At 57.0% G+C, this 11,749-nt stretch overlaps 1 protein-coding gene across 1 annotated transcript; it reads left to right on the top strand.

Annotated features, from left to right (window-relative positions):
• Positions 1-8,127: 8,127 nt before the first annotated feature.
• Positions 8,128-10,981, top strand: LOC120646763 (protein DETOXIFICATION 48-like). Its single transcript, XM_039923217.1, has 2 exons — positions 8,128-8,658; positions 8,989-10,981. Exons 1-2 carry the CDS (start codon positions 8,509-8,511, stop codon positions 10,786-10,788), a joined length of 1,950 nt encoding a protein of 649 aa, XP_039779151.1. The 5' UTR covers positions 8,128-8,508; the 3' UTR covers positions 10,789-10,981.
• The last annotated feature ends 768 nt before the right edge of the window (positions 10,982-11,749 follow it).

The following is an 11,749-nucleotide window of genomic DNA, read 5'->3' as shown; positions in this document are numbered from 1 at the left end:
CTGATATACTCACTCTGTTCTGCTGGCAATCAGCAGCAATATTTTTCTTTCATACCAAATTAGCACCAGTCATCAGTCAGCCAGCATTATTTTTTTCTCACAGCAAATGCACTAGCCACTCGTCACAGCCAGCCGAATAGAGTGACTAGTACAAAGCATGGAGGATTGATTGCCACGACAAGTGCGCGCAGGGCATCATGGACTGTGTGAAACAGGTCAGGTCAGGTCGACTGGGATAGCTGCTGCATCTAGCTATCGACAATAATATAATCTTGGACGCTATACATAAATCTTGGACATTTGAGACGAGACGACCAAGAAAATCGGATTCTCCACTTTAATTTCCTGATCATGTTGCCTGCAAGTGAAAAAAAGGGGATCATGTCGCCTGATGCCCTTGGCGCACATCTTTGATTTCTTGCACGTACAACCAACCACGCCTGCCGTACGTGGTCGCCATTGGAAGCTCTTTTCCAATCCCACCACGCGTGCTACCACACCATGTTACTTCGCAGGTACAATTACAGTAGTGCAAGCCCCCTTTTCCTTGGGGAAAGTACCATCGCCATCCCCCATCGTCAGACGACCCGGCCGCTCCCGATCGGCGGCCGACGTGTCGCCTAACAACGCCCGGTGGAAGTTGGTCTCGTGTCGGTAGGGAGCCAGCAGGCCAGGCCAGGCAGCCTCGCGTCCCATCCCTCCCTCCCTCTCTCTCTCTCTCTCTCTCTCTCTCTCTCTCTCTCTCTCTCTCTCTCTCTCTCTCTCTCTCTCTCTCTCTCGCATCGCACCGTAAAAACATGCATGTACCGTGCACACACGGGGGGAGGGGCACCAGGATGCTGTAGGTGGTGGTAACAGTTAAACAGTAACAGGAACGCGCGTAGGGTGAGGGCACTGTAGCGCGCATGTGATCGATCGCCGCGGCCGTGCGCGTTCGGCGCGCCTGGCTGACACGATCCACAGGCACGGACGCCTCCGATCCGCGCGTCATCCTGCGCGCAGGGGAGAGGCCCTCCCTGCAGCAGCATCGGTGGCCGGTCGCCGTCGCCGTCCGACCCCGGCGGGGCGGAGCCAATGAGCGGCCGAAACGACGACGCACGGCGCCTGCGATCGAGGCGCGTGGTGCTATTCCGCGCGCACCAACCGGTGCGAGCAACGACCGCCGCTCGCCCGGACCAACAGGGCGATAATGCCGCGGTACCATGGGGATGGGGTAGCAAGCGACGTGCGTGATCGGTGATCCCCTCCCCCCGGTACGTGCCCGTGCTAGCTCCTGCCCTGGCCGTCTTGCATTGGCAGCAGCCACTGCACCCACGCTAGCTGCCTAGCTGGGCTACAAAGCTACCCCTGGACCCTAGAGCTCCTCCCTACGTAGAGCACGTACCCCACACACACACACAGTCGCACACAGAGATCGTGCGTCCATCCATGGAGACCAGAGACGCTGCTGCGTCACTGTGCCCATGCACGCCAAGGATCTCAGCAGCTTGCCCGCGCACGTATGTCCTCGTCACGTGTACGCGAGCCAATACCGCTACGTGCGCACTGTGCAGGTGGCAGCCTTTCCATGGGAGGCAAGTACACGTTGGTCGCGTCGTCCACGCTCGACCGACCGATCAATTGGTCAGTCACTCACAGTGTACTCCTATCAGTGAGTCAGCACTGTTGGCCGGCCGGTGGATGCATGGTCATGGTCGCATCGCATGGTTAGGATCCATCCATCCATCCATCCATCGCGCCGGCCGTCTGGGATGCAGGCAGCAAGTAAAGTATATCATTGTACCTACGCCACATGGGCGCGTACACGCAGATCGAGCACGTACGTACCGCCCGTGGATGTACGCATGCATCAGCGCGAGAGGGGATCGTGTCGGCCGGTGCAGGGTCAAGCAGGCCGACGTGTCTCCTGCCGGAGCGGTCATGTACGCATGCATGCTCGCCGGCGGGGAGCGGCAGCGTACGGGGGCGCACGTCCTGTCTCCTGATGCCCTGCAAGGCCCTCCGGCACCGCGGGTGGGGTGGTTGCTGCCATGATGACAAATTGACAACGCCAACCGATTTTTTTTAGAAAAAGACAGCAGAATATACCAGCAGATTAATTACGGGCGAGGAGGACGTGATCTGAATCTGATCAATTTGGTTTCACGTTAATTTGTAGCTAGCCTTTGTAGCTGGCTGGCTCCGATCCAGCGTTGTGCAGCTGCACGTCATGCAATGGGAATGCGTTGTGTGTGTGTTCCCCGAGAGGGCAACTGCTCCCTCCACGCTGGCCATTTACCGCCCTGTCGTGTCTGTCGAATTCCTCGCGTCACATATAGCGCTCTCTCTCTCTCTCTCTCTCTCTCTCTCTCTCTCTCTCTCTCTCTCTCTCTCTCCACACACACACACTGTGTGCGTGGCAGTGCATGTATAGTCCATGTCCATGCATGCATGATCAATCACCGCGAATGGGCAGGCAGTTAAATTGGAAAAGTACCCGGCCCCGCGCCTCATTGCATTTGCACATGCACTTTGTGTCCACTTGATTGAATTCTTCTTGTCTCATCCCTCGCCCCCTCGTGACCTCGAGATTGGCGCCATCAACATATGCGTGCCACAGTAACTCAACTGCTAGTCTAGTCGTCAGATTCGCCTACACCAACATCATGACACTCTGATGCCGATACCTAGCTTGCCTTCATAGCATAGGCGTATGTGGTGTAGTATATGGCCACCTTCTCTGCTTCACCATATTTGTTCAAGCTTCACCAACACCGAATGTCTACACACATGTGTGTGATAAATATGTAGCACGCGGCATGCCACAATCACCACTCGTTACCTCTTTTTTTCTTCTTATGATTGAGCAACTCTAGTTTCTAGATATGATCATTCCCATAGGAAAATATATAAACTAAGAATCAAAAATTATTGCCGTTGCATCACTCAAGGTATTTGGATGGACTTGCTAAATAAGATGACTACTACTAGTTAACAGCGGTCAACAATAATGGTTCACCATATGCAACCGGCAATAAAACAGAATACCCTACCCTAGTTAAAACAAGATCAAATAAAAGGTGCATGAGCGAGAAACAAAACATTTACTTGTGAGAAATGAACACGAAAGACTTATATGACCACCACCTAGTAGTGTCAATAAAAGAGATGTACCCAATTCAGGCTAAAAATGTTGTATTTGAATGTTGATTATAGGTTCCCTTAGCTGGTATATAGTGGCATAACGTCGTATATTAGGGGTGGTAAAGGGCCTTCAAATTTGGCCTAGAAAATCTAAGGGCTGGGTCTTAAAAGGGCCAGGCTCTAATCCTATATAATTTTGAGCTAAAATATTTAAGGGCCATGTTGGGTTGTGAAGAAACCATTAGGGCCATGGCCCATTACCACCCCTACGTATATATGATCTTGCCGCGTAGTAATGGAATCAATCATGCCACGCCACTCGGTCATTGACTGTTTTGGAATGGATATTTGATATTGCGGGACTGTGTGCACATGTTAATCCTACGTACTATTAGTATTTCAAAAAGAAAAAAATTCAAATTAACAAAGATACTAGATAGTATATAGTATCAAGAAAGAAAAGCTTAGGCTAGGTATATACTATAGCGTTACATAGAGAACCCGGCCTTATCTTGCTTCTCATCAGTGTGACAACAAATATGTTCCCTCAAAAAAAAAGACAACAAATATGTCTCATCAAGCACCAACTTATTGGCCCACTGTCTAGATGAATAATAGAGCAATAATCAGGGGTACTGGTGACCTGCTCAAAAAAAAAAAAACAGGGTCCTAGATGTCGAGGACAATTTTTTTTATGACACTACGATATTTTGAACTGTAAATATTTTCTGTGGCCCTAAATGCGTATTTTCATTTTAATACGTTTTTCCCCACTAGTGTCTTACGTCTGACCGACTACCAACAATTTATGACTTTCTGTAGCCAGCAGACATTGGTATAATTAATTGAAATATATAACGTGTGATCATCAAATTCCTCGATCAATGAGTCAATCTTAGCGAAACGTACATGAAATTTTAATTAATGTGGCCAATCGCGACAAATAAATAGTCTTTGCGCATATATATACGTACGTCCATATATATGCTATACCATTAGTGGTCGACAATTTTGAAGCTGGGTCGCTGCATGCATAATCTAGTCTAAAACGACAGCTATTTAGGGACGGCACGAAGATAAAGATATAAGTGTCGGCTGGCTGCTAAAGCGACACTGCTACAGCTGCAGCGTACAGTACATGTACCCTAGTAAGCCGATGCGCATCTGAAGTGTTACGCACTGAAACGCTACACGTTACGGGCATCAAGATCTGGGTGTACGCCGGAGGATTGTTCCTGACGCCACCGCAAAGCAGGAGGCCACCTGGCTGAAAGGGATCGCAACGGCCGGAGAGGGGAGGAGGCCGGCGAATTCAATTTTACACGCGACCGCCGGCGAGCATTCTAGCGCTCGATTTCCCGATCAGCCTGGCAGCCCCCACGTGCGTGGGTCCTACTAAGAACCAGTTTCATTCCCCTTCTCCGCGTGGCGTGGCGATAGGTGGTGGGCGACGTCAAGGATTCACACCGCCGCGACACATGACCTGGGGCACGAAGGCTTGCAAGCTGCAGGTTTTGGGCGGTGCCGAGCTCCACGGTGGCCGTGCATTGCGGCCAGGAGCTCTTGCGCGCAGCAGCTCGTCGGAGTGGCGAACCATGTGAGAAGGCAAGAGCCCGGCGAGCTCGTGGAGGTGGAGTGTTCATTTTCTTTCCTTTCTTTTTCTTTTTTCTTCCAAAAAAGTTACTACAACACATACATAACTTTATTATTGGATAAGTTATGCATACAACTTTTTTCTATATAAGTTTTGGCTTTTTTGCACAAGTTAGATACATAGCTTTTATATTTTTTTGCTTCTTTTGCATAAGTTATATAAATATTACTTCAATATCAGAATTATCATTTTGCAAAACTTTTTTCTCCTTCGAATTTGTTTATGACAAAGTTTTGTGGAAATGTTTATTATATAATTTTTCCCATATAAGTTATATGTATAAATTTAGCATAATAAACATGTTTTCATATTTTTTTTTGCTACATAAGTTTGTTGTATAAATATTTAGATTATTTTTAAAATAAATCTATTTTAAATTTTTGTGTATAATTCTTTTGTATAATTTTACGCATACAATTTATGTATATAATTATATATAACGTGGGATTGAGGGAAAGCACAAAAGGGAATGGGGAGGCAGGAACTATAGATGTCCATTCGGGCCGCCCGGCCCGGCCCGCGCCTGGCCCGGGCCTACAACTAAGCGGGCCGTGCCGGGTCAGCCCACGGGCGGCACCGACGGCCCAGGCACGAGCCCACGGGCCGATTTCCTGCCGGGCCGGCCCAAAAACCACGGTGGCTCGAGCGTGCTCGGGCCGTCCGCCGCCCACACGCCGCCACCCGCCGGCGGCCGTCCACTGCCCGCACGCCGCCCCCCGCCGGCGCCCGCCCGCCAACCGGATCTGTAGAGGGGCTGCTTGGATCTGTCGCCTGTCGGGTGGAGCCGTGGAGGAGACGAGGGGGAGCGGCGCTGGCGGACGGCGGTGGAGAGGAGTTGGGGGAGGCGGCGTCTGGCGAAGGCAGAGTCATGGAGATGAGGAGGAGGAGGCCGGCGCCGTGGATCCGAGGAGGCAGCGTCCGGCAGCGGCGGAGCCGAGAAGGCAGCGACCTGCGGCGGCGGAGCCGAGGAGACGGCCAGTGAGGCGGAGCCGCGGAGACGAGGAGCGGCCGGCGACGGGGGCGGCGTTCGGGGCGGGGAGGCGGGGGCCGGCCGGCCGGCCGGAGAGCCGGAGGGGCGCTGCGCGGATGCGCCGCTGCGCCTGCGCGGGGGCGCGAGTGGGCGGCAGGGCGCTCAGCCGCTGCGGCCGGCACGGGGAGGGGGAGGGGGCTGCTAGGGATAGGCGATAGGGTTTGGTCGTTTGGAGTCTGGGGGTGGGGGCGGGGGAGCGCGCCGCGCTTGTGGGCTGGGCTGTGCTTGTTGGAGTTAGCGGGCCGCTACTGGGCCGGCTTGCTAACTCCGTGCCGGGCCGTGCCAGCCCACGGGCTGGGGTGACGGCCCAAGCCCGGGCACGGGGAGCGGGCCGGGCCAGCCCGGGCACGGTTTGGACCGGGCCGTGTTGTGCTTGGGCCGGGCCAAATTGGCCGTGCTTCGGGCGGGCTAACAGGCTACGGGCTGCATGGACATCTATAGCAGGAACCACCACTTGAACTCATGCGGACTCTCGCGGGGGCGTGGCGCATGCCTTCGATCACGCATGCGCGGCATCGCGCCAGATTGTCGAGAAGACCCTTTAATGGAAATACGGGGGTTGGCTGGCGCAGACTTTGTTTCCAGAAAAGAAAACAAATGTGATGTCTGAAATCGATTGTTGAAAATTCTCCTAGCGCGCGCTCGCGTAATAGCAAACCCCGAGGAGGCCCCGGAACAAGTTCAGTTCAGGGAACGCTTATATCTGGCAATCTTGGCTATTCGCACAGGGCAAGCCGCAAGCAAATGCAAAAGCCCACCCCAGAAATGTCGAGGGATATGCTAGCTTCGTGGTGCGACAGTAATGAGCAGACCTAGAAAAGCTCCATCTTTTGCGAGAATGGAAAAAAGGGCGGCACTGCAGAAAAACTTGTAATAAAATGATGGAGCGGCTGGCAAAGGCCAAAGGGGCGGAAAAAAGGTTGCATTGGTGTTTGTACTTGTGAGGGGTAGTACTGAAAGTTGAATCAAGCAGCCCAGGGTGCGTGCGGCACTACAGCCGTCTGCAGGGGATTCAGATTAAGACGGCAGGGATTTGTCTGATGGAATTAACCCCTCTGCCTGCAGGTGCAGGGGGCCACGCAATCGGAGTACACATGCCGGGCGGGCGCGGCGCGGCAGGGTGTGGTGTGGCGGAGCTTGAATTCGCGCAAATCGGGCAGCTGGGCTGCGCCTGCGTGCTGCCCCAGAACTGGGGATCAATGCTGCCCGCTGCCGCTGCTCTGAGGACAGGGCGAGCGAGCTAGCCTGCCTAGCCACTCTCTCCTTCATTTCATTTCATTCAGAGCCAGCAGCTAGCCCAGCACAGGGACTGCTGCCCCTGCCCGGACGGACCACCCAAGTAGCAGTGAGCAGGCCAGCAGTGGAGACAAACAAGGTGGCGCAGCGTCAGCGTGCATGATGCATGAGCGTCGAGAGAGCCGAGCTGCTGCTGTTGCGGCTTCAATGGTGGGGAGCGCGATGCGTGCGCCAATTAAGCGCGCGCAGCCACCCAGCACAGGGCGCATGCAGGGGCCTGGCCGCGTTGCTCATCCTTGCCTCGCATGCCCACCTACAGGAGCAGAGGTTGGGTAGAGGCGAGAGGGACTGGGAGAGGTCGGGTCGGGCTAGCTATGGCTAGAGGCCGGTCACCCCGGCGGCCTGTCATTCTGGACGCGAACTCAATGCTGTGCGCCTCACAGTGCAGCCATCACTTCTGGCCTCCTTATTATTGACACGCATCGTTCCAATCAAGACCCGGCCGGGGGGTGAAAGTGAAAGTAAAACGGCAGCGGCAGGGCGAAACGAGCCGGCCGGCCTCTAGCAGCAGGCAGCAAGTAGCAGCTGATGACCATAGATGATGAGGTCGATGCAGATGAGCCCTATTCTACAGACGAGTAACAGTCTACGTCCAGGGCGCGCGGTTCGGCCGCGAACCACCACTCGGGGTCGGGCGCGGCGGCCGTGTAAATCTGCGTCGACCACTGAGCTGTCACGGCCAGTGGCCGCGGGTGCGCGCGCACGCGAGAGACCGGAACCAACCCATTTGTTCCGACAGGCCGGGCGTGCCAATATGCCATTCCCCCGGCCCGCTCTTTGGACAGGCAGCCAGGCCAAGCGCGCACATAGATGCCGATGCCGATGCCGATGCCGAGGCGCGGCCGGTTCCGTCGACGAGGCCGCGCGCGAGCCGATCGATGCCGCCGCCGGCGCACGCAGCTTTCCTCCCCCTCCCTTCTTCCGGCCCGGCGAATTCGATCCCCCAACGGCAGACACGTACTACACCTCGGCCTGGCGCGGGCCGTGCGCCCCCGCAGCGCGCGCGTATATATATGGGCAGGCCACACACCCCCAACCCCAAGCCGACCCAAACACAAACCAACCAGCAGAGCCCCTGAATCCTGATCGCCCTCCACTGACCGCCGCACCTCCTCTGGAGGAGACCAAAAGGCCGGCCGAGCACACCAGCAGCCAGCCACACAGAGATCAGAGAGAGAGAGAGAGAGAGAGAGAGAGAGAGAGAGAGAGAGAGAGAGAGAGATTACTACTGCTAAAAGGCTCGCTAGTCAAAACGTACTTGCAGCTCGCGGCGGCACCAATCGCCAGAGGACAGCGCCCCTCCCTGCCTGCATCTTCTCCAACAGTGGCAAGGAGGGAGGGAGAGGCGCACGCGCGCGAGCTTTCCAGCACCCCTCCCCCGGATCGTCCATCGATCGCCACCGTCATGTGCAACGCCGCCGGGAGCGACACCGCCTTGCCGCCGGCGCCGGCGCCTTTGCCGCCGGTCGGCTCCTTCATCAAGGCCTCCGCGCGCCAGCTCCTCCGCCCCGTCGACGGCGACGACGCCGGCGGCCATGCGCTGCAGCTCTCCAAGGTATACGCGCCCTGCCCGCGCACGTGTCGCCGCCCGCGCGCATTCTCCTTCCCTGCTAATAAGCGGCAGGCCGGTTAGTGTGGCGCGCACAGCACGGCACGGCACGGGCACGGCTACGTACAGTGCGCGAGTGGTCAGCACCTAGCTGCCGCTTGTTGCCTAATGTCTACTACTAGTTTACTACTAGCTGGTACTGGCATGCCGCGGTAATAGTAACGGCAAGGAAAAGGAAAGCGCGAGCTGTTGGAAGTCTCGGCTGGGGGCGTACGTGTGTGCTACGTACTCTACTAGCTAGTCTTACCTGTGCTGGATGATGGATGGCACCTGCAGGTGGCCGGCGAGGCGCGGGCGATCGGCCGGGTGTCGGTGCCGATGGCGGTGACGGGGCTCGTCATGTACTCGCGGGCGCTCATCTCCATGCTCTTCCTGGGCCGGCTGGGCGAGCTCGCGCTCGCCGGCGGGTCGCTGGCGCTCGGCTTCGCCAACATCACCGGCTACTCCGTGCTCTCGGGCCTCGCGCTCGGCATGGAGCCCATCTGCGGCCAGGCCTTCGGTGCGCGCCGCGGCAAGCTGCTCGCGCTCGCGCTGCACCGCACCGTGCTGCTGCTCCTCGCCGTCGCGCTGCCCATCTCCCTCCTGTGGGTCACCTCCACGGGTTGCATACTCAAGCTGCTGGGCCAGGACGAGGGCGTCGCGGACGCCGCCCAGACGTTCGCCGCGTACGCGTCGGCGGACCTCGCCGTGCTGGCCGTGCTGCACCCGCTGCGCGTCTACCTCCGGTCGCAGAACCTGACGCTTCCCATCACGGCGTGCTCCCTCTTCTCCGTGCTGCTGCACGGGCCCATCAACTACCTCCTCGTGGACCGCCTCGGCATGGGCGTCGCCGGGGTCGCGCTCGCCGTCGCGCTGACCGACCTCAACCTGCTCCTCGCCCTCCTCTGCTTCCTCGCCATCTCTGGCGCGCACAGGGACTCGTGGGTGGGCCCCACCTCCGACTGCCTCCGAGACTGGCCGGCGCTGCTCCGCCTGGCGGTCCCCACCGCCACGGCGGTCTGCCTCGAGTGGTGGTGGTACGAGCTCATGATCGTGCTGTCCGGGCTCCTGCCCAACCCGCGCGCCACCGTGGCGTCCATGGGCATCCTCATCCAGGCCACGTCGCTCGTCTACGTGTTCCCCTCCTCGCTGGGCCAGGGCGCGTCCACGCGCGTCAGCCACCAGCTCGGCGCGGGCCGCCCCGGGGGCGCTCGCCGCGCCGCCGGCGCCGCGCTCTCCATCGGCGTCGCCGTGGGCCTGGCGGCAGCCACCTTCATGGTGTCCGTGCGCAACCACTGGGGCCGCATGTTCACCTCGGACGCGGACATCCTCTGGCTGACGGCCGTGGCGCTCCCCATCGCGGGGCTCTGCGAGCTCGGCAACTGCCCGCAGACGGCCGGCTGCGGCGTCCTCCGCGGCAGCGCCCGCCCGGCCAGCGGCGCGCGCATCAACCTGGCCTCCTTCTACCTGGTGGGCATGCCGGTGGGCGTGGCGCTGGCGTTCGGCGCCCGCCTGGGGTTCGCCGGGCTGTGGCTCGGCCTCCTGGCGGCGCAGGCCGCCTGCGCCGTCTGGATGGCGCGCGCGGTGGCGGGCACCGACTGGGACGTGGAGGTGTCGCGCGCCAAGGAGCTGACCAAAGCCAGCACCAGCACCAGCAACAACCACAACAACAGCGAGTGCAACGCCACCACCCCGGCTACGACTAGTGATATAACCACTGTGATCGCCACAGGCGGCACTACCAACAGCAGTGCCGCCGCCGGCTGCAAGAACAGCAGCGGCTACTACGTGCCGGTCAGCGAGAGCTGCGGCGGCAACGACAACGAGCTGGAGAAGCTGGAGGCCGGCCTGATGACCAGCGACGACGACGCCACCGGCGCCAGCGTGAGCGGCAGCGACGACAGCGCCAACGGAGGCTACACGGATGCCGGGGTTAGGGAGAATCACGGCAGCAGCAGCAGCAGCAGTGGCGGTGCTGGTACGACGACGGCGACGTTGGGAAAGGAGCAGAGGAGGGGCGGGCCGGAGCGGGCCCCGCTCATCAGTGTGGGGGACGGGGGGCACGATGGCGACGGCCGTGGAGGTGGCCAGGTCTAAGCGCGTGCGTGATTGGTCGATTAATCCATTATTAATCTTGCCATTGACTTTGATCCGTCTCCATTTCATCCTCCTGTTTAGTTTAGTTTTTTTTAACTGGGGCGAGGTTTTATGACGAATCACTCCTACTAGAGACCGATCGAAAAGGATTATATGTTTTGTCATCTACATATATAAATTTCTTTTCTATCTCTCTATCTATCCAGTATATAAGGCTGTAGCTCCTGCCTCCATGTAAGGGTGTAAGAGCTAGAGGTCTTTTAGACTCGTCCCATCACAAGTTTCATAGAAATTTCATACGCGACAACTTTCATCACAAGTGGCTCGTCCGATTAATTTGTGATGATATGACAAGATAATTATGAAGAAAAAAAAGAGAAAAAGTTTCATCAGAATGAAGAATGAAACAGTGAAAATTATGAATCATTGCATTAGGGGCTATAAAGATTTTCATTTCATGCGATTGCGCCCAATCACATGCATTACAATTAAATGCTACGGCTAGTTTAGAAAATCATGAAATGAAACTTTGCGTTGGGGGAACTTGTTTTATCCATGAATTTAAATGCGCGTAGATGACATTGCACTCTATGCAATCACGCAATAAAATTAAGCAATGGGAATAGCTTTATAAAAAAGTTCTGGTGAGATGCTGAATTGCTGATGGCAATCTAACGAGCGAGTGCACACGTGAACACACACACGGCGTCGTAGATGTATAGCACTGTTCCCCTGCCTGCCTCCACCGATTCCCCCAGCCCCAGCACTGGCAGTGGCAGAGTGGCTTGCCTGCCTGCCTGCCTGTAGCGCTGTTCCCCCAGTGGTTACATGCGTGAGGGCCCGGCGGTGGATTGGTGGTGGCCGGTGGGTGACGCCCCCACGGCCCCACCCTCGCCACTGTTTCCAAATTCAACATATTTGTCCTCGCCCCCTGTTGTACATGTGCTTTACCATAAAGTCG

Source organism: Panicum virgatum, chromosome 9K (genome assembly GCF_016808335.1).
Source record: "Panicum virgatum strain AP13 chromosome 9K, P.virgatum_v5, whole genome shotgun sequence".
Classification (NCBI taxonomy): Eukaryota; Viridiplantae; Streptophyta; class Magnoliopsida; order Poales; family Poaceae; genus Panicum; species Panicum virgatum.
The sequence above is the reverse complement of the archived record's forward strand: the minus strand, read 5'-3'. Positions and strand labels throughout refer to the sequence as shown.